General features: G+C 47.7%; 2 protein-coding genes across 2 annotated transcripts in view; one reads left to right on the plus strand and one right to left on the minus strand.

Moving 5' to 3' along the window:
• Positions 1–23505, plus strand: part of T265_09629 (hypothetical protein) — a gene marked incomplete at both ends in the record, with an annotated part of 62808 nt that overhangs the window by 9674 nt on the left and 29629 nt on the right. Inside the window, 2 exons of the mRNA XM_009175758.1 lie at positions 13115–13662; positions 14073–14166. Of these exons, the coding sequence (XP_009174022.1) occupies positions 13115–13662; positions 14073–14166 (642 nt within the window). The remainder of the gene's footprint in view (positions 1–13114; positions 13663–14072; positions 14167–23505) is intronic.
• The window catches only part of T265_09630 (hypothetical protein), a gene marked incomplete at both ends in the record, with an annotated part of 18438 nt that continues 11423 nt past the window's right edge, over positions 16491–23505 (minus strand). Inside the window, one exon of the mRNA XM_009175760.1 lies at positions 16491–16554. Within this exon, the coding sequence (XP_009174024.1) occupies positions 16491–16554 (64 nt within the window). The remainder of the gene's footprint in view (positions 16555–23505) is intronic.

The raw sequence follows: 23505 nt of genomic DNA on the forward strand, positions 1-23505 counted from the left end.
GGGTTTCCGTCAACCTTATGTTCTACTTGAAACCGAATTGCACGAAATTAGCGAACATCACAAACGAGAGATTCAGCCAGGTTCCAGATGAGTCTCTCGCAAAACCGAATTAGTTTCCAAATGAGTGTATTTCGCTGTCTGAATTCAGTTTGCACTGTTGCTCGAAGGGGACTGGCATGTACGCCTGTCACATTCGAGAGTATTGGTGGTTGTGTCTTGCTTCACACCGAATGGTCTCAGGGCTTGTTCAAGAACCTGAAGTACATTTGACCGTGCGGTGGTTTTTCGAAATAGCGATTTCTACACTTCTTTACGTGAATTCGTGCTTAAACCTGAGCACATCGATCCGTTCTGGTGTGCTCAATAAGGAGATGCTTCTCACCTGGTCATGGTACTTTGTTTCTGATCTGTTGAGTATGTTGGAATGGCGTGAAACTATGCTAGCTTGTTTGTTCAGGATTGGCAGATAACTCAGTACAAACACTAGAAAAGGTCGCCAAGCTTATCTGGAAATCACCTCTAAGCGACTAGGGCTGTCCCTGTCTGCGGAGCTCACCTTTCATTAATCTCCTTTGTTAAAGTTTAGACTCCTAAAAGAACCGCCTGTCAGTTCAATTTTGGGTGCATATTATATCATGTCTCTGGAGGGATCAATAAACCGGGACGCCTAACCAGGTCTCCCTGCTTTCCTAATTGTATCTATTTCAAAAGTTTCGCAGATTCATCTTGTGTAACAAACTAGCCGACTAGTTCTTCCCCACACACTCATGAAGCAGCGGTGCAACCGGCCGTTCCTAATCATCATTGCCATTGAGAATAAAAGATTTAGAGAACACACACTGAGGCCCAGATGCTTTGAAACCATGTCAGACTGTTCAAATAAAACCCCGTAACAGGATAGAAAACACTCGTTCAGCTCCCCTTCCCTTTCGTTGCCTAACTGCCATGCCACCCGAAGGTTGCACGAGGGCTGGGATACTGCCAGGTTGCCCAACCCTAGACAGGGAAAGTCGATAGGCAGAGGTCGGGTTCGAACCACGGACCTTCCGATCAATAAATTCGCGCTCTAACCACTTGGGTCATCTCGCCCCAAGGATAGAAACAGAGAACTGCCAATCCATGCTCCAAGTGCCTCAATTTCCAAACAATCCAAAGAGAAACTGACATCCTGAACACTTTTTACATCGGTCTGGCCACGTGTGCGGATACCCCAAAGTCTATGGCAAATAGTTCTGGTAATCTCTCTCAGTTCCTTTTGCCACGTCCCCTTTTTCCCGACTTGCGCCACTCCAAATTTGTCGTGGAAAACAGCACCCTTCCCGATGGACGGTTACTCGGCATACGTGGCAAACGACCAAGCCATCAGTTGCACGCACACCCAGAAAAGACGATTTTTACCGATCTTTCCACATGGTCTCTTCGGAAGGAAGCTAGATTCATTTAATGCTGGTCCGGTACACACTGATTCTTAATCTCACGTCTTAATTCAATGAACTCTCCTTGTCTCAATCGCCGCCCTTATACTTCGCGTTCCCGAGTTTATCAAGTCCGTTTGGCACCAGAGCGACCCAGTTGTAACTCTTGTCTAAAGCAATACTCAAACTTCCGAAGGGAACCTCCGAGAGACAATACCTCCATTGACAAGACAATTCTCCAGGCTGTGGATGCTTGCCCATTCTCGGGAAGACAATCCCCTCGCCAGACATTAATACGAGAGGCTGATTTCCTTTCCACAATGCCATCGACCCGGACTGTCTAGTTCACCACCACTTCAGAGTGCTCGTCTGATGCACTTATCTGGCACACTGGCGAGATGGCTCGGTGGTTAGAGAGCGAATTTACTGACCTGAAGGTCCGTGGTTCGAACCCGACCTCTGCCTTTCGACTTCCCCTCTCTAGGGCAACCTGGCAGTATACCAGCCCTCGTGCTTCCTTCTGGTGGCTTGACGGTTGGGCACTGAAAGGATGCTACAGCTAAACGTCTCTTTGGCAGACTGTCTTCGTCTAAAGGTGACTAACCGATAATTTAACCATGGGCATACGCACACAAGGATCTCTTCGAGGGGACGTACTGTACAGATCAAACCAAATTGATCAAACGTCAAATTGTCGTGTGGAAATTATCCATGACTACGCATCGTTCAATGGAGAACTTTCAAAGTACTTCAACAACAGTCGGAAAACCTAAAAGATGTTTGGAAATTGTCAAAACCTGTGTTGTTTGACCACTTACGGTTTAGATAGGAAGGCGAAGGGTTCAGTTATGCCAGCCAGGAATTTTGTACGTTTCTGCCTTTAGTCTCTGCGTTCGGTTTTCACGAAAAACGGATAGAAATGAACGACAGACAGATGCAATCGATTGGTTTGCACTTTGTATCTTGATACGGTGTAGACAGGTTTTGATAACAACATGTTGTCGGACGAACGATAGCAATGGGTCGCACACAGTTGTCAAGCGTGAAGTAGGTCTCAACAATCGTGCATTCTTCGCTGTGATTGACCGAACGGATAATTACATTGCTATTCCGCATGACATCTCTTCAATATCTGCTTGAGCAATACGCGTTTACTCTAGATATCTAAACTTTTAAACCTATTCCTTGCAAATTAACTGGCTTTGCCAGTGTTCATAGTCTACTGGGATTGCCACACACATACGCATGCATCGGAGCTTTTCTATTTCCAACTGTCGTGATGGCCGCATCCCCAGGCAAGGCTTTCCCAACATACTGTCGCAGGTCGATGTAGAAGCCTAACTTACTCCTCTCACACTGTACTCGACCTGGGGACGCTTTAGAAACCCAGTTATCGGCTAAATGCGAAGAATTGCGGAGAATTTTCGTACTCCGGCCCAAAGTGTAGCTTTTTTCGATCGAACTGGCTAGCCATCATTGGTCCGTCTCTGAATCCTGTTTGTTAGGTTTTTCAAAGGATGCTGAATCCATTTCACCAACTGCGCCCTGCCTCACGAGATTTCCAGCTGTCTGTTTCAGAGCAAGCCTACGGTGCAGAAGCTCTGCCGTTGACATAAGTCTCCAAAACTCCTGTACCTGATCTTTCAGTTCCTTTCCATTCTTCATAAGGATGCTCTCTCTCGGTTGGGTGACAGTCAGGAATCAGTTTTTACCGCTGTCGATGATGATGTCCACTGCCTACATACAATCATTTCTCCCTTACTATGCGCTCCCATTCGCTTCTGTTTTTTGTGCACGACAGCTTAAAGCTCCAACATCCACTTTTGGTCAACCACGGAATCTGTGCTCTTGAGAAAATCTGCTCCCAAAATTGTCTGAGCTGATCAGAAACGCGTGCTGCACTAAATTGTCGCCTAGGCGTATTGAGTGCATTGACAACCCGTTAATTTTCAGTCGGTAGCCACCCACTGCTCTCACGGCTAGCGCGCACGGTATGCATTCAGCTTCGTTGCCTCCCCGCCTCAGCGATACCCCCGGTCTTGTATCAATCAAGCACAGCTCCCTCTTCCTGTCTATCTCGATAACGGCCTGTATGGTAGCCTGTGTCACTGCGCTAATCACATTCCACCCAGCAAAAGAGGAGTAAAGTTTTATTATTTACAAGTGGCTGGGTAGAACGACATGGATTCCTCCAGTGGACAGGCCTTTCACACTTGCAGCATCGGCTTATGCCTCCTCGATTCCGTCTTAATGGCTGCAAGCTAGTTGTTTTGTTCTTCAGGTCCTCCACTGGTGCTATTCTTAGGTGGCCATCAGACAGGCTGGAAACGTGTTGTTGAAAAATTGTGTTGACGTGGAGGGAAAGCGAAACTGCGAAGCTTTTATCGTGACCGTGCAAACACGCTCAGAAATGTATTGCGCTAGCGCAATCAACTAGGTCTCTCTGAACCGTGTAAAATTGGACTGTGCAAAAAGATGGAACCGTTAGGACGTTAGGTACAAAAAGCAACGAGCGGCGCAGACGGTATGCTATCCGGGTGGTCGAGTGTGGCCGTTCTCCACTCAATGAGACTAAGGTTCTTTTCACACATGTCTTGGATAAACAAGTCAGGTAACCAGGGCTCCAACATACAAAGATATTTTCGTGTAGACAAATTTTAACCCCCTAATCCTGTCTTGCTGACTTTTTGTTTTGGTGTGTAGGGAGCCGTGTGTGTCAACATATTCCAGCTTCGAGTGAGCTCGAGATGATAACTCAGTGTTTAAGGCGCGAACTTGTTGACCGGAAAACCCGCGGTTCGAACCCAACCTCAGTATCTCGACTGCTCCTGCGTAAGCTTGGGCAACCCGACAGGCAGTAGATCAGTCTTCGTGCTTCCTTCGGGTGGCTAGGCATCAAGAGGGTGTCACAGCTGGACGACTATTTCCTTACTATCATTTAGGTTCGTGTTCTAGTGGCGTCAGCATGGAAAGTGGTCATTAAAAGGGGGAAACTTACTTAAAGCGCTCTGTAAAAGACCACGATTTACCCGTTCACTCCCACCGTTTATATTCACTCGGAATCAGCACGACCGTCTGACGTCTTCCTCGTTTTTGAACACACTGAATGGACACGCATGGGGTGACCGCTCTCCTACTCCTGGTCTGATTGAATCCGCCGGCGTGACTGATCATCAACACGCGCGCACCTCACTCAGTAGGTTAATCTGCACGTATACCGTCTCAACCGTGCGGCGTAGTAACCCTGTCAGTGAGTGGGCTGCTCGGCGAATCGGATGTGTGGGCGTGTTTAAGTGCGTAGGTGCACACCCCGGCCGTTGATTGGTCTGTAACTGCATGACCCTGACCTGTCAAATCATTCTTGTGCATGCCGCTCACCATTGATGCGGTTTTTCGCACACACTGCTCTCTTGACCTCAACCAAATGAACTTGGACGTTTTTGTGTGCGTGCGCAAACATTGATGGAATGCGCTTGCCTGTACAGTTGTGTTGTTCAATCCATTGTCAGTCTGTCTTTGTGTGCGTATGTGTACACGCACGCAGAGTCCACTCACTGTTGGATGAGTTTTTCTCTTCTGTTCTTCGCTGTTCTGGTCACATCAAAGCAACTTAGAATCGGAGTGAATATGACTTGGATTTACTTACCTGTGATATAAGTCCGTCCCCAGGAGAATACCGTCTCCTTTACACGCTCAAAGTTCAGGGTTTCAACGGATTCCACTGGAGTCCTTCTATCCTTTGGTTGAAAGGAGCAATCTGATCCACTCATTGCCTTTCACTCAGGGATCAGTTTACCGATCTGAGTTCACTACATTCGCCGAGCCTTCTTCGCGGTTTGGACGCACTTGATGTGTAACGGTAGCGTCAGCAGTCACTTCAGTTTAAGAGTGCACCCAGTGCTGATGCGGATTCGCAATTTTGACCATTCCAGCTAGTTGAGTGAGCTGGAAACATGAAGGCTACGCGATGAACACGATAGCTTTGATATAGAAGCAACACTCATTTTTTGATTGAGCCAGTGTCATAAATCACTGATGAGTTTGAACCCCGAGGTGCCCATGCAAGGAGACGTCAGTTCGTTGGTTAATGCTTTCATAGACTGTCCGCCTCTCGGTCAGCACGACGCTGTGCAAACGGAGTTATGCAAAGTAGACGGTCTTCTGGCATGTAACCTATGAAGCGTGAGTGGCTCATCCGTATCGGGCGCCTCCCATCTCCTCCAAAGCGCTTGGTGTAATGCTTCGCTCCTAATCGGATGTTTCCATCAAACCTGGTCAATGCTTCGGAGACACTGGTTGTCAAGTGCTGATAGTCTTCGTACATCCTATGCGCGTACAAACCATGTTTCTGATCCCCAAAGCAGTATGGGTCGCATCATCACCCTCACGCCGACGTCATAGGTATCGGGAGTTAGCAAAAGCTGCCCTAGCCGTCCCGATTCGAGAAGTAATCTCGTCCCCAGCCAGTCCATCGGAACTTATGCAACTTCCCAGGTAACCAAATTTATCTGCTTGTCTGCAGTGTTTTTGGTTTCATTCCACTCCGTCCTGCGACACCACTTTACGCTGTTCAGATGTGAAGCACATACCAAACTCTGCGGTAGAATTGTCCGGATATTTGGATCTTTGAAAAATTTAAACCAAGGAAATCATATCGCGTACGTACTCGACGTTTGTGGGAAAAATCCCCGGGAGCATTTGGATCCCCGAGTTTTCTGACGTTGCCAGAGCGGTTTAAAGTAGCACGTCAGTAACAATGTTGAAGGTAAATGTTAATAACGGACAGCTTCGTCTTACGTGATTGGACGCTGTATACCTGTGCGCACCCACACGAGTTCGCATACAATGCCAGTGTTACAAATGACAAAAACTAAAAGGGGATGATGCCTCTGATAGCCGAAAGCCGACGTGGTTTCCGACGATCGACAGAAACAAAAGTAACCCGAAAACTCAGGGAAACGACCAACAGTCGTCTCAAAAGATGGCGCTGTTTCAGAACTTGTCTCGAGGTGAAGATATTTGACAAATCTTCGGTCAGGGCGAAATCCAGATTAATTTTCACTAATCTGTCCCTGCGCAAATTAATGAATTCCACGGCTATCAGGTTGATGCTGCGATGGTCTTGCGACCTTTCTGAAGTGCCCTATTCCACTTGTTTTCTGCTTTCGTTTCAATTTTTCCGTTATGGGCCGTCAAACTGCTCACCGGGGCGTCATCATCTTTGTAAAGTGCAGTGTGCAGACCATCCGGCCCGGGTGCCTTGGAGTAATGATATCTCACACTGGATTTCCGATCACGACGGTGGGTTGGTTCTAGTGTTCCATTCAGGCTCTTTGGGTTCTTCCGGAGGTTGTGTTGAAAGAGGCCAGCGAAACTGCTTCTCATTTGTACACCAACTGGTTTTGACGACAGACTCACCTGGAACCCAGCTGAATCTCTCGTTTATGATGTTCTTTGGTAACTGAATGTGCTGCACCAGGCTGCCTCAGGCTTCAGTTGTTACGATACGCCAGTATCGTGACACATCGTATAGTCGTAATACACTACTCATAAGGTTTCTGAAAACTCCTCGACAGCCCATGACCTGTTTCGCACTTCTCTGGACTCATCAAGCAAGCGCAGTCCCCGGGTTTCCGTCAACCTCATGTTCTATTTGTACCCAAATTGCACAAAATTAGTGAACTATACTCATTCGTATACCATCATATGGGCGAGACATGCTTGCGGATGAACCGATTGAGGTAGTAGACAAATTTGTTTACCTGGGCAGCTGTAGCAGTCCCGGTGGTCTCGCGAAAGATGATAATTCCATCCGGATTGGGAAGGCCAGAGCAGCTTTTGTGAACCTGCGTCACCTGTGGCGTAGGCGTAACAGCCGCTTCTCCGTCAAAGGTCAAGTTTACAATGCTGCAGGGTGATCCATATTGCTAAATCTGGTCGTTGCGCTCCGAGGACAGCAAAAGACTTCCAGTGTTCGACCATCGATGTCTTCGGAGCATCGCACGAATTTGGTGGGAACACCGGATCAGCAATGCTGAAGTACATCGAATGGTATTCGGAAGAAATAACTCGATAGATGAACTGATCACACTGCCCAGGTCGCGCAAGCTTGGTCCCGCACTCCGTATGCCAGTCGACCGAATTCCCCGGAGGGTTCTTTTTCCACAACCACGTGACGGGTGGAAACAAGTCAGAGGCGGTCAAACAATGACTTGGCAGTGAAGTATAAAAGCCATTACGAGCAAATTCGGATGCGCTGGTCATTGCTGTCTTCCTGGATGGGGACCCTGAGACGGCCACATCAATGGTTGGAGACATTGTCAGAAATGGCCCAGAGTCCCCGGGTTTCCGTCAACCTCATGTTCTATTTGTACCCAAATTGCACAAAATTAGTGAACTATACTCATTCGTATACCATCATATGGGCGAGATGCTTGCGGATGGACCGATTGAGATAGTAGACAAATTTGTTTACCTGGGCAGCTGTATCACCCCCGGTGGTCTCGCGAAAGATGATAATTCCATCCGGATTGGGAAGGCCAGAGCAGCTTTTGTGAACCTGCGTCACCTGTGGCGTAGGCGTAACAGCCGCTTCTCCGTCAAAGGTCAAGTTTACAATGCTGCAGGGTGATCCATATTGCTAAATCTGGTCGTTGCGCTCCGAGGACAGCAAAAGACTTCCAGTGTTCGACCATCGATGTCTTCGGAGCATCGCACGAATTTGGTGGGAACACCGGATCAGCAATGCTGAAGTACATCGAATGGTATTCGGAAGAAATAACTCGATAGATGAACTGATCACACTGCCCAGGTCGCGCAAGCTTGGTCCCGCACTTCGTATGCCAGTCGACCGAATTCCCCGGAGGGTTCTTTTTCCACAACCACGTGACGGGTGGAAACAAGTCAGAGGCGGTCAAACAATGACTTGGCAGTGAAGTATAAAAGCCATTACGAGCAAATTCGGATGCGCTGGTCATTGCTGTCTTCCTGGATGGGGACCCTGAGACGGCCACATCAATGGTTGGAGACATTGTCAGAAATGGCCCAGTCGCGCCCTCGTGCATCCAGGCTGTCGCCTTCAATGCATAGCTTCCTTCCCAATTCCCCCGCTTAACAGTCCACTGACAGTGCTGTATTTACGCACAATTCATCAGCTCGCCTCCAATATGCAGCTATCTACCCCACCTCCCCAAATCATCGGTGAACGAAACTGTGACTGCTACAACCACTGTGCAATAAGTACGCGGTTCTTACAGCTGACAATGATGATCATGATCATGATGATATCGAAAAGTTTTCAGCAATTTTGCTGGTAGTTTGTTACGTCCACAAGTGCTTATTTCAAATAGGCGATAAATTCAAATGCTTTTACTTTCTGCGACTGATTGTAACTCCCGTCCGCCGGGGCCAAGATTTCGGGCGAATCCGTATTACTCAACGCTCCAAGTAACAGCTATCGGTCACTGCGCAGCAAGCCGTATCACCACTCGCCTGCCATAGCCCAGCCCTTAATCGAAACTCGTCTGGCAAGTTTTCACCACACAGCCACCCAATATTTGGCTTTAACCACGGATAAGGTTTGATAACAGTTGTAACACACTTTCGGTGCCCAGCTGCCATGACACTAGAAGGAAGCACGAGCGCTCAGATAGGCTGCCAGATTGCTCAGGAGCAGTCGAGATACCGACTTTAGGTTCGAACCTTCCGATCACCAAGTTCTCACGTTAACCGCTGAGCTATCTTGAGCTCGGATGAGGTTTAAGCTGACTTGATTCGTAAATGACGCATTGCTGTTTTACGATCAGTAGTCTCAATCCGAACAATGACGCTCACTCTCCACTCATCTGCTGTTGGAACAATAACAGAACTAATTCCCGTCCTTCGGGGGCTGTTCTCTCTCGTCAAGCTATAGTTTGAGCCCGGTTTAGTAGAGTTTGCCAACTTTTTGTAATCTGGTATCGTGCCAAATTTTTCACTTTCCATATTGTTCATTCACAGTTCAAAGTAAGTGGACCTCTTTGTTTTTGAAACTAATTTAAGGCGATTGGTTGCTTTGTCGCTGATCGGGTGGCAGCCTTGATAAGTTGATAATTTATCTATACGCACTCCAAACTCCGGTCTACTGGTGAGTTGCTTGCTGATCGCGCCCCTCTATCAAAAGAATCCTTGTTTGAGTTGATGTATCCTAGAAGTAGATGTGATGAAAAGAATGGGGTCATAGAAATTGCATTCTCGATTGCTGTTCAGATCGAATGAGACGGATCAGGAGACTACGACCGTCTTGGTCTGATTGCAGTTGGCGCGTTTGATCAGCCTATCGATTAATCGCGACTTCCTATCGACTACAGCCTTGCAACGGTTAGGGGCGGCAGTAGAGTCAACGCAGGTTCAGTAGGGCCGGTACATCTGCCGCATTGTGCTCTTCCTAGCGACACCGAGACGCGTTCGTGAAGCACCATCTTGTAGGACTTTGACCTTGACATGGCTCAATAGCTAGAGCCGGTTGAGGGGGGAGATGGCTCAAGTGGTTGGAGCGCGAATTTACTGACCGGAAGGTCTGGTTCAAACCCGGCCTCTATACGCTTGGGTAACCTGCCAGTATCCCAGCCCTCGTGCTTCCTTCGGCTGGTATGACAGCTAGGCCCCGAAAGGGTGTCACAGCTGAGCGATTTTTTCCATATCATAAACGAGAGAGATTAGTGGAATCCCTCGTTAATACTAAATTAGTTTGCGAATGAGTGCATTCTGCGAACCGTGTTCAATTTGGGTTGAGTTTGACGTAAACTAGGGGGGCGAGATAGACCAAATGGTTAGAGCGCGAATTTACTGACCGGAATGTCCGTCGTTCGAACCCGACCTCTGCTCCTCAACTTTCCCTGTCTAGGCTTGGGCGACCTGACAGTATCCCAGCCCTCGTGCCTCCTTCGTGTAGCATGGCAGCTGGACATCAAACGGGTGCTACAGCTGAACGATTTGAATTTTATTTTTCATGACGCGAACTAAGAGACTCCACTTACCTGATGAGACCAAAGTATGGCAAAACCGGTGGTAAACTTTCGAAGAGCTTTCAGCAATCTCATGAGTACTGTGCACAAGATTAGCGAAAACTCATCACTATCGGTTTCGTCCTCCTCGTGACTCATCAGATTGTCCTAGTCCGCTAATTTCAGTCAATTTTGCCCTTCACCATTACAAAGAACTTCATCATAACCCTCGGAACTTGAAGGATCGTCCGACGTACGTAGCCACAGACGAAGGCTGAAAACTAACTAAGAATACACATTATATACATATATGATGTGGGATGCAAATGAATTTGTGGGAAACACCAGAAAATTGCTCGCAAATTTCCCACACCACTGTTTTCAACACTAATTGATCGCTCGCTCGTTCGCTCTCCCTCATCGCCATTCGCGCACTTGGTCTGGACGTGTCGCGTCTACACTCACCGAACCTATCGCGTTGCCTCCACCTACGTACATGTTCGGACCGTCTGACCAGACTTGCCCAACCGTGCCGTTTTTAATCCGTTTTCGATTCGATTCATGATTTGAATTGCACTCTTGTGGCGATTTCGAACAAGCACATCAGCCTCACCAGTAGTGGTTGGACGGTAGACTGCAGCTCGACGTTATCCAGGTGTGGTAACCTGCCGCCATTTTCATCTGGTTCCAGTCGTAACTGAGCCTCGGTTTGAATACAGATGGTACGTACAGGTGAGAAGAGAACGGAGCGAAGCACAACCTTGAATGAAGAAAGCAGATATCTGAGATTCGATAGGACCATCAATTTGATCGGAAGCTCGTGTTGGAAGGGAAACCAGTTTGGTGAGTGAAGCAATAGTTACCGCCCGAGAGACCTTTGCCAAAGGAATAAAGACTCTGCTGGAATAATGGGTCCAAACATCGCAGCATAGTTCAGTTTGGATCGATGATTATGGTCTCATTTGATATTCATATGGAAAGCGGTTCCATCTTCATAATCCGGCGGTCGATAAACACACTTATTTTTCAAACTTTCCATTCTTGGCTCGTCAGTCATTCCCGTGATGTCAGACGGAAGGTTCAGAGGTCGTCGTGTCACGTGTGATGAGCCCTAAAAAGCGTGAAAGATCAATGTTTAAAAAGTCACGTGGCTCAGCGCTTGGTCTACCGCTAGACCATTCGGTTGCGAAAGTGTGTTTTGTTACTGAAACCTTACTGGCAGTCCCGTTTGGATCTACGATGGCTCACAGTGGAAAATATTATGAGGCAATCTGTGATATCAAATGGAGCAGCACATGTGATCAGTGAATGTATTAACCTCGGAGGGAAACCATCACTTTTGATTCGTAAAATTCACCTGTTCCCCATTCGATTCCACCTTGTTCCTACGTTGTATTAAAGTGTTCCCCCATGATTCTGCTTGCGCTGTTGACTACTGATGCCAAAAATCCTCTATACTGGACCTGGTAGATGAACTCACGCGTTTATGTGTGCTCTTTCTGTGTCCACATTACAGTGGTAACTGATGAGACATGATTGAACGATCTGAGTTCGTCGACTTAGCTCTTTTCAACCTGATACATGAGTGTTTTTCTGCAACGAGATAGACCGAAGTTGAACCAGAGTAGTCAAAATCAAGTACGAAGACTTCTTTATTTGAAAGCTGCGAGATAAACAGGTCTCAGCAGGAGACTGTCTGTTTAACCTGGAAGAGCTGTGAGTAGTTTGGAGGCGGATGAAGATTTAGGTCTCCTTCAGTTCACCTGTCGTGAGAGGATCAACCACTGGCAGGTTTTACCAATGGATGAATTGTACACGGCGATAGTCATGCTTCAGGTCAACAGCTAGGAAACGAGCACGGACCTTACGAAATTCTGTATATTCCAATTCATTTTGCCGTGAGTATTTTAGAGGTCTGGTCATACGAACCAGTTGCCTCATGGTTCGACCCCCCAACACACACACTGCCTTCCTCGTCGGGGTTCTCTCACAAACAGGCCACAGTTGTGTTAGAAATTTTGCCTTTCGTTGCCGCTGCAGTTTACGCAACGCTGTATTCACCATCTCATTCCACACACACACACACACACACCCCAATTACCTTACTACATGAGTTCTAGTAATTCATGTGAACAACGTTCATCTGATATTTTGGGTTGATTTCACTGTTCAACTCATCGCCTTGAGAGATCTAACTGCAAGAGTTCACAAGCATGCGGCTTATGAATCGATCGATAACGATTTTCAAATCGAATAATAGGACAGACAGGCAACGGGAAAAGCAACAACAATGCGTCCACCTCACAAAGGGTTGAATGAACTCGAAGAAATCAACACACACACACACACACACTACCCCAATTAATCCCCTCCAAGTTGGAACTAGTGAGGTAGTAGGATGGATGGGCCGTTCTAGCTTTTGCCCACGCGGGAGCAGTAACAACCACCAGATCGAGCGTGCCATAATGTTCCCATGATTATTCTTTCTCCCATCCGAAATTCCTCACCTTCTCTAATATGCTTTGCACCAATCGATTCGGCAATCCAGACAGCTGAATATCTATCAAATTCCATAACTTGCTAGTTACCCTTTCGTTCTGCATTTGGTGTAGTTTCAAGTCATTTGCTTATTTGTGGCCATTTTACTGTGTCGTGTGCCGAGTAACCCGCTGGTTGATTGATTATTCCATCTCTCATGCATTCCTTTCGGTAAAGGACCTGTCCAAATCTGCCCCGCCAGATTATTCGGAAGAGTTGGTCGAACCCTCCCCGACAGCGGTTCGAGAACTTCTCGGCGTAGACCGGATGGCTATTGATGAGGCCACGTCAATGCTACGTGCCGCCAGTCTACGTGATTCCATAAATAATCATCCCTCGTTGAGCAAACCTGCCACAACCTCCGCCGCCACTACAGACCACCAGAATTTAGATCCCTATCCAGACGAATTGCTCCGGGATAATTCTTTGCGCAAGCACCGGCCGGCTAGCACCGGTTGTCCCAGTCCAACTGATCGGCGTCTCTTTCTAGCCCAATCAGGAGCCAGTACCTGCAGCTCACCGGTTACCGTGGACAGACCGACCACGCTGACTCACACATTCGCTCGACCAGCCCGTCGGACAGCTCACCAGCAGAGATTCAATCATCAGACTCCGGATTCCGAACTCAAATGTCCCACGGTGTTCCGGTGGGACGGTGGAGGAAAAGATATTTATATTAGCGGGACGTTCAACAACTGGGAGAAACGCATCCCAATGGTTAAAAGGTGAGCTCATGGCAAATGATATTTTGATCGCCTCCTTGTTGCCTAACTAATTTATGGACAAGTTCCTTATCATCAGTTCCCACAACAGTGCCCCAGCTTAGCCGCAACGCAATATAAATTCACATCCCAGACGTAAACCATCTCTCACAGTTGAGGCCAGATGCCCTCTTTCCCCTTCAGGATCTTTTTCGGATGCTTTTCTCTCGGTGGAGTAGTAGTCTATTCTCACACCGCCCTAGTGCAGCTTGAAGGCCTGTCAGCACAAAATTTCACATTTTCTCAAACGAAAGCCACATACTGTCGCCCTCTTACAAACTGTTTGTTTTCGTAACTCTCTGAAAACCTGTGTTATTGTTTTTCGGTAACGATCATCTAACACGCATGCCATCGTTTATCTTCCCTCTTCATAGAAACTCTGGGGTGTACGTGATTATCGACTGCACTCCGGGTACGCATGAGTATAAGTACTTCATCGATGGAGCCTGGTACCATGACCCGACAAAGGTAAGAGGAACCAGAATCCCTTTGTAAATTCATGATGTGCCATCTGGTTATTGCCTTTGCTGTCGTCGTTGGTTCCATTCAAATACTCGAGCATGACTGACCTAGCTGTCCAGTTGTCCTAGGGGGCTGTGGGATTTGTGGAATTCTCTCTCTCGGATGTCCATGGAAGTTCTCCACACACACACACACAGGACTGTGAAGGATGACTCGCGAACTGACCGGAGGTACTGTGATATGGATCAGTGGTTAGAGCGCGATTTTACTGGCCGGAAGGTCCGTGGTTCGAACCGGATCTCTGCGTCCCGACTTCTCTTGCCTAGGCTTGGGCAACCCGGCAGTACCCCAGCCCCCGTGCTTCCTTCGGGTGGCATGGCAGCTGGACACCGAAAGGGTGCTACTGCTGGGCGATTATTATCACCAGTGACTAAAAACGGGTTACAAGCGTGCAAGCTGATCACATCCACCGGATTGGATTCCAGTGCTTCTCCTCTTTACTTAGGACAAACCAAAAGGAATGCGACGGAACTGATGGGGAACACGAGAGCGATATGAATACGAATTCTGCTAATCATGCAGCCAACTGCAACCAATCAAAACCAGCCGGCGGTTTTCAGTGCCGTTCAGTGCCGCCTGGCTGGGAAGTCCTGACAGGTAAAGCCGGGTCTGTCCGAAGCACTGGTAACCCTGAACGTGTTCACTTACTCAGAGGTCGTAATTCATATGCGTCCGGCATGCGCTTGTCGCTGCCCTTCCAAGTCATATGTCCGGAGTTCAAACCCCGGCACAGCCATCGAATGAGCTCTAATGAGGGCGAAACGCGAGTCCACTGCGAATTTACCGGAATAACTGCGCCACTTTCGGGGAAGAACTGTTCAGACGAGAGTGATGTAGAGGCGAATTCGGATTCTTTGTTCTCTCGGTGGAATCAGTACAGTGAAGATGTGGTCGGATCCTGGAAAACCCAGCCGTACGATGTCTCCTATCCTTACTGGGATTTTCAGGTTGGTGTAGATAGAATGGGGCACGTGACCCTCTTGTCAGAAGTTATAAGCCCGCCAACAGGTGTTCGGCTGTAGATAAAGGGCACGTGACCCTCTTGTCAGAAGTTATAAGCCCGCCAACAGGTGTTCGGCATGTAGATAAAACGAAGTACGCTCTTTCAGAACAGTGACACCAGTAATTATCAACCAGGGGAATGACCAAAGTCGTTTTTCCTGTTTATCCGGCATTTCAGCTCCTTATAACTTAACCCTAGTAGTAGTGTTGTTCACCGACTACCTGGTTGGTGTGCAGTGACCTCGTCCGCGTTGGTACTCTACGATGCGTTTAGTCCCACGCGATGAAATCCTCGTAGAGCGACGACCTGCTGAGCTATACTCATTCCAGGGTCGCACCTGTTGCAGCAGTGCATGGGGCCCAAACACGCTTTCAAGCCTGATCAAATATGAGATCCACTTGGAAACAAGGGTTGTCGTTCTCAGTTCCATGTCGTCTACGTAGAATAGGTCCCGAGATGTCTCAAAAAAACCGAAGGGCGAAAAATAACATGAGGGAACCACATGCTGCAGTAAATCAGAGCACATATCCGCCCTGAAACACTGTGTTTATGACTTTTGACCTTGCCATATTTGTCAGTTGGTTCTCCTCACCCGTCTTCGTTCCCCTGGTCCACCTAACGTGCCGCGTCAGGGCCATTCTCGCTCCGTCCAGTGCAAGTTACCTTTGTCCTCATGTACGCCTCTTCAGTAGCGATTTCATTGATTTTCGGATAATCTTATTCGACCTTGTACACCTGTTGAACAAGACTAAAGACGGTAGTGGGAATAATTCGCTTGATGGTCCCGTCACCCATTAGCACATATCATCGGCACATGGAGTCGAGAAATAAAACGCAGGCCTATAATTACGTTTCCTGTTAGCTCCCCCATTACTGCGTCTTTGGTTGTTCGAACTACGTTTTTCGGGGCGGGGATGATTGTTTTGATGTGTCTTCAAGAACACCAAAGTACACGTGTAAACGGCGTCCCTACGAGGTCAAATTCCTTGTGGACAAGTGAACGTAACCCCTGTGTCCAACATGTTCCGACGTGTGGTGCGGTTTCGATTTATCGATGTTTTTTCTATTAGTTGCTTTGGTCCAATCGATCAGTTCAAACGGAAAGAAAGATCACGCTTGTTTTGTTCTGCCTGGACGTGAAACACTGACCTCGCACGTTGGTGTTTTACTGACTGCTTTTCAACATTTGTTTATATACTTCTCGCTTATTTGTTGTGCTCCGCCGTTCATTTCTTCATGCGCGTTACCGAGAAACGAACAGCTCGGCTTAGACACTGTTTTGCGTCTCGTGTGTGTGACTTAGGTTGTGGCCGGTTTCATCTTCCTCATTGCTGAAATCGTAAGAGGTAATAGTACTGCATCAGTATCATCCATTTCATTGCGCTTTCCACGTGAGGAATTGACACCATGTTATCTGCAACACTTCCGGAAACGATGGCACGATAGTGTTGCAAGATGGGGTTAAAGTACTCTTCTAGAATGAGTCTGCTCCTTAGCGCGACATTGCTCGCACTGAGAGCCGTTCAAACATGAGAAAATATGTCATGAATCTTAGGGAGAGTGAGTCGTGCTGCCTCATATGCGATATCGAAGCATTATGCCCGCGAAGCGGTTCCTGTCTTCTGAAGCTCCAAGCAAGGGTTGAATATCATCAGGAGGAACAAAGGTAGATGAAGTATCGTTCAAAAGCGGTACCTTTCTTTTGGTTACCGACGAACTCATGAGACGGCTTTACGCACACTTCCACTACGCCCAAGAGCTCTCGGACTCATCCACTCCGTCGGGGAATTCTTGTTTGATATGTTGGAGTGATCACACTAACTCTGTGAAAAGACGAGCCGTTTGAACCCATCAGGAACTGAGTTGGCAGTCCGATCCTTGGGTAATAGTCGTTCAGCTGTAGCACCCTTTCGGCGCCTAGCTGACTTGCCAACAGAAGGAAGCGCGAGCGCTGGGATACTGCCAGGTTGCCCAAGCCTAGGCAGGGAAGTCGAGATGCAGAGATCGGGTTCGAACCACGGACCTTCTGGTCAGTAAATTCGCGCTGAGCTATCTCGCCCCAAATCTTGAGATAGCGTTTTCGTGACTATGCTTATCATACACGGTCTGTGTCCCAGAACCTTTTCGATTCAGCTATCACGCCACCCGAAAGAAACACGCGGGCTGAGATACTGCCATGTTTCCCATGCCCAGACAGGTACATTCGAGATGCTCGGGTTTGGGTTCGAACCACAGACCTTCCGATCGACAAGTTCGCGCCATAATCACTGAGCTACATGGAGCTAAGTCGCACTGAATTTTTGGGGCTGACCAGGCTGTCTGTTCCTCAGACCAAGCGATTTCTCCCATTCTTGATGTGTGTCCCCTCCCATAGCAATAGTCATATCTGCGCCATGAAGACAGTTTACTAGAATATGGTATCAAATTGGCACTTTTCAATGGGACCTAAGTCTGCTCCAGTACGCAGCAGCGGCTTCTTCTGGTGCTGACCCTCTCAACTTCGTTCATTTCCACTCTCATCACAATTGAATGCTTCAGCAACAGCGACTGCAACCGAGCTCTATTCAGATTGCTGACAGGATGAATGAGTACTTTTCAAACAGACGGTGAGTGTGAAACTAATGGTGGGCTGTCCGAGACTTTTCACCGACCTCGTCAGCAGTGTCGTGGGAAAACATGGCTGAAACGTGCAGCACGTTCAGTCAAATTTTACTATAAACGGGAAATTCTGCTAAAATTTCAACTTGAATGTTCATCTGTTCGTTCAACTGTAACACCGTTCTGGTGCCTAACTGGCATGCCACCCGAAGGTTGCACGAGGGCTGGGATACTGCCAGGTTGCCCAAGCCTAGACAAGGGAAGTCGGGCTCGAACCACGGACCTTTAGGTTTGTAAATTCATGCTCTACATCGGTGGACCATCTCGTCCCCGTTTATCTGTACCTACGAAAAAAGAATGGTAGAGATTTGGGGATAGGCCCCAACAGGTTTGTCCGGTACCTTTCATGAGTCTTACGAGTGATGTCATGACAGAGGGCATTTAGTTGGATTTACTACGTCTGATGAAACCAGTGCATGACTCACGTTTGCTAAGTAAGTTCCTTCACTTGTGGCGTCAAAAACGCGTATCACTGGATCCCAAGGTACCAAACTACGGTGAGAAGAACATCACAAACGAACGATTCATCTGGGTTCCAGGTGAGTCTTCCGTCAAAACCAGATCGGTATGTATATCAGTGTGTAAGTAAGGACTGTTTTGTTGTATGGTTGACAGCCTCTGTGGGCAGATGATATAAGGCATCTTCAGGTTTTTATCCACTGATATTTCAGAAGCATTTCTCGTATCGGATGGCGTCAACAAACACGTTATTAGAAAGCGAGTATTCGTTTGAGCCACGGACAACATTCGGCACCACCAACTGCAGCGGCATGTCGAAACATCGTCTACCGAGACGAGTGTCGCTATCCGTACCCTCTTCAGAATGGCGCAAACCGCGAGGTGGACAACGCATGCATGACTTGGCGGAAGTGTGTGAAAGCGGTTGCGAAAGGTTTGTGTTGCTCGTGCGGTCCGCCCTCCAGAGTGGGGTCCCCGTGACCCTCCCGGTTGGAGGCTCTAAAAGTAATGGTGTTGTGCTGACAGCTTCTCTCTCTCTTCAGATTGTCTGATTGAGCATTTGGAAATGTAGATACCTGAGAATGCTTCCGGTAGGTTAACATCTCCCTCATCCACTCCTCTGTTTTCATTTTGCGGTTTTATTGTGGTTAAATGGACATTGTGGTTGTTTGGTAAAAATAACCGTCCAGCTGTAGCAACCTTTCGGTGCCTAGCTGCCATGCCACACGAGGGCTGGGATGCTGCCAGGTTGCCCAAGTCTAGAGAGGGAAAGTCGAATGGCAGAGGTCGGGTCCGAACCGCGGACCTTCCGGTCAGTAAATTCGCGCTCTTACCACTTGGTGCATCTCGCCCGCACGGGCTGCTACCAATGTCGAATTACTAACTTGAAGGGTGGAATAACCGGACAACGGTAAAAGGAGCTCAAGTTTCATGACAGTCCAGGAGAACTCTAAAGCATATGTCCATCTCAGGATGTATATCAGTGGAGCCGGTCCATCCGAAAACAAACGACGGAGTGACTTTCCCCAGACCGGATCCAACCATCGATCCTCGCGCAAGATCAATGCAAAAGCTTGGAATTTTACTGAATGCTAAAAGTGAAAGTGTGTTCTGATCAATGAATGAGTGAGGCTCACCAGGTGGGAGTTAAGAGATGCATATCTCACTGGTTAGCGCTATCGTGAACCCGGCTACAACCTTATTGTTGATACATTCCTTGAACTGGGTAGGTGGTCTGCAAATCAAACAACTTTGCAAAGTTCAGTAAGAACGCTAGGAGACTCTCAACAACGTACCAGAGAGAGGATGAGGAAGTGAGATGGCCAATCGATGCGAGGACTTGCGTACCACGACGCAATGGAGATTTAACGTAAATCGATCAAGACGAACAACCGAACCTGATGAAACGACGCTATTCGAGAAACTAATTGGATACTACACCACAGATTTGAAACCGACGAGAAAACGAGACTCAACCAACCAATCACGTTGAAGATATAAGATACTGTCACATGTCACATAACCACAAGGAGAGACTCATCGAACAGCACACGATTGTTCCTTATGGGGAAATGATGAAACATTTGCAGACCAGCTAACAAACTCGGTGAACAGGATAAAGAGAAATGAACCTATCAGTATTTCGCAGGATCGCCAGCGGATGGAGTCCTTTCAGTGGCCAAACAGTGTTAAACCATACGGATCTTTCCCAAGCGGGAGGCGAAACCAAAACGCTGTTCGATTGCATTCGTAGTCACTATTTTTAAAGACGCAACTCAGTGAAGAGAGGGAGACAGGGGCAGAGCATACAGGGTAAAATAGACCGGTAATGCAAAGAGTAGGTTCCATCATGTGTTGTGAACATCCTTCCAGTCCACCAGTGAACAACAGCATTATCAGCTCTGTGAGGAGTTTCCAAAAAAACAGAGTAGAGAGAAAGAGTAGGTTCCATCATGTGTTGTGAACATCCTTCCAGTCCACCAGTGAACAACAGCATTATCAGCTCTGTGAGGAGTTTCCAAAAAAAAACAGAACGTGTAGAGAGAATGATACTACCTGAAATTGGGTCTCGGATGATAAGGCGTAGAAAAATAGTGTCGCATTGGGTGTGACCATTGGCAGCGGCGGGGGGGGGGTCTGTTACACAAGCGAACTGACAACTAGAGAAGCAGGAAAGAGCGGGAGAAATGCCATTACAATACTCGGTCAACTGGTAAAGAGGATACGGGAGTGGGGGGAGGGGATGATGATACACGGGTGCCAAGTGGATTGTGCCAGGGGTGGGCCCGAAGCACATGAACAGGTTTCGGGGTGTTGATTGTCCACTGTACAACGTCGCCCCCGATCGGGGCGGTAACCAAGCTCTTAATCTTGTATAGGCTTGTAGAATACGGTGGATACGAACTTCTGACGGTATCGGGTAATGACACTGAGGACGATAACGCCATCCTGTGGAAAGGGCAAATAACAGAAGTCGTGACAGATTTGGCAGAGACACAAGTTCAAGGACCTCGACTTATACACTCATCTGCATTTCAATTTGGCCCTGAAGGGGGCACGCTGAATCCCGCTGAATCCCCCGTTTATGATGTTCGCGCAATTTGAGTTCAGACAGAACATAAAGTTGAGGAAAACTCGGGGAGTGCGCATAGCGGATGAGCCTCAGTAAGGGCGAGGCCAGTCATGGGCTGCCGAAGAGTTTTCAGCAACTTTATGCGTTACTTCTGAGTTCAAGGACGTTTGTTTGAATCAGAGCGCCTAGATGGGATTTATTCTATTCCAAGACCAGTCCCATAAGCCAGTGTTCAACTATGCTTTTGGTTAGCACTAATCGATATTCCTTGCAGTTGAGGGAACACTGCGCCATTCCGGGCGCAACTACCTCTGTTAAGACTTTCTCCTAGAATGTTACACACGGAATGAACGTTCGACTAATTTTCTTTGTCAGTGTCTTCTTACTACAACAAAATCGACCGCGGCGCCATCCCTGCACACATCATGTGTTCATGTTGATCGCTCCCAGCAATCAGATTGCAAGCTCTCGTCGATGAAGCACAGTTTGCTTCAAAGTGATGAACTTCTTCGATGAGTGTCGGAAAGACAGAAAATTTTCCAGAGAAAATCAATGAAATCCTAACCCGAGCAAAGTTGTGGACCTCAACCTTGGTCCATCTCGCGGTAGTGAGATATCAGTGTCAACACACGATGTTGACATGTTGACCGTCACTACTCTCCACTGCTGTATTGCTTCCCCATCTTTCTTTCAACTTTTGTTTAGTGTAGGGTCAGTAGACGCAGCGAAGTAAACCAATAGTAGCACAGACAGCTCACTTTTCTGGCTTGCGGCTTGAGCAGAGCGCCAATCGAAGGACACTTAGTCTTGATGACTTTGTCCGAGTTTTTTGGTAGCCTGACGATTAGTGTCTGGTCTCGTGTGCGGTAGGCTGTCTGTTGCACACACCACATGTCTGCCACCCACTGGATACTTTGTCTCACCGACCAGACTCGCTCCCTTCCAGTATGTTTTCACTGCATCGTCGCCGCTTTCTTCCTGACAGTGAGCAGCACATCGAAGAACGTGGTTCTTTGGCCACTACAAACTACAGTCTGCCTGTCATGTTCTGCTCAAGAGGTTGCTTGCTCGGTGCTTGACTTCAAAACCGAAAAGACTTTCTCCACGCAACACACGCGCTGCGGATTAAAACGCAATAGGATTGACAAAGAGGAAGATAAAAGGATCTTTGCGATATTTGATAACTCTTTGAATGGCAGACCCTCTACTTTATCGAATCTTTTTTCAGTCAACTTGTGGTACTCAATCGCCTGCTCCCTCCTAACGAGGTCCGCTTTTTGCACTTATTTCGAGCTGTCTCGGTCAAAACGCTTTCGTCCTTTCTAATCCGGCTACAAACCGGTGCGAACTGAGCGCACAGCCGAACTGGTCCGGCAATGCGTATCAATTCGATGGACGGCCGTAACTCTAGCCTCATGTTTGTCCCGTTTAGTTTCAAGCCGACGGAGTGAATGCTCAAGAGATTGCCAGTGCTTGATGTATCTACCGATTCCTCAAGTTTTTTTCTCAAGTTCGGCTTTTCGTAGTGGTTACCAGTAGTCAAGAATGGAACGGGTAATGCTCCTCAGACGGCCACCGTAGGCATGGTCAGCAGCTCCGTTCTCAACGTCAACCTCAGTTCGCTCACCGCACTCAGAGGAATAGACCGAATTTTATAATGCACTACTCATAGGGTTACTGAAAACTCATCGACAACAACTCCTCAGCAACCTTATGAGTAGTGCATTACAAATATATACATGTATCGCGATATCTCGAATATCGTAGCGATTGAAACGTGAGGCGGCCTGATGCAGCACATTCAGTTGCCTGGAAACATCAAAACCGAGAGATTCAGTTGGGCTATAGGTGAGTCGTCTCTCGCAAAACCAAATTAGTTTCCAAATGAGTGTATTTCGCCAAGGCCGAATTTTACTTATGCAAAACTGGTCACAACGCGGCAAAAAGTGGTCGTTGTGTGGCTAAACTTAATTCACATTGTTACTTCGACCTAGCTTACAACAGTGCACTAACTTTACCGATGGTCTTGGCTGCATTGTGGGGCCAAACAGAGATGTTGGGAAATTGCACAACTGTGAATTACAACGAGTCGCACAGAACGGAGCGATGGAATAAAGGTTGGGGGGAGGAACTTTTTGCATGAAAATACCTCTATCAGGGGCTGGGAGCGACGATCTAACAACGGTTCATTAGGAGAACATCAAAGAACAACAGCCTGAGCGCTTTGCAGAACAGTTATCTCGCTCAGAGTTCACAGGTACATACAATCCGAAAAGTTTCAGAAAAGGCAAACGACTTTGCGTGAAGTCTTCAGTGGAATCCATCTGTGTGGGCCCATCATCAATCATCATCAAAGACAGCAACATCAGTGTTGCCACTGATGCTTCACTGCCGTAAAAAAATAAGGGCAGTTAGTTCGATCACAGTACTTGCGTCCTGCTTCCTTGTTTCTGACAGACAACATACATCAATACAGAGGGAATCCAGCGTACGCGCAAGAGCCACCTGTTGACCTGCTTGCTTCAGTGTGCGAACATTGAAGGTGGCTAAGTAGACAGGCTTTCGGGGTTTGAAAACAGACTTCGAAGTGTTT

The sequence above is a fragment of the Opisthorchis viverrini genome (genome assembly GCF_000715545.1).
Source record: "Opisthorchis viverrini unplaced genomic scaffold opera_v5_289, whole genome shotgun sequence".
Classification (NCBI taxonomy): Eukaryota; Metazoa; Platyhelminthes; class Trematoda; order Opisthorchiida; family Opisthorchiidae; genus Opisthorchis; species Opisthorchis viverrini.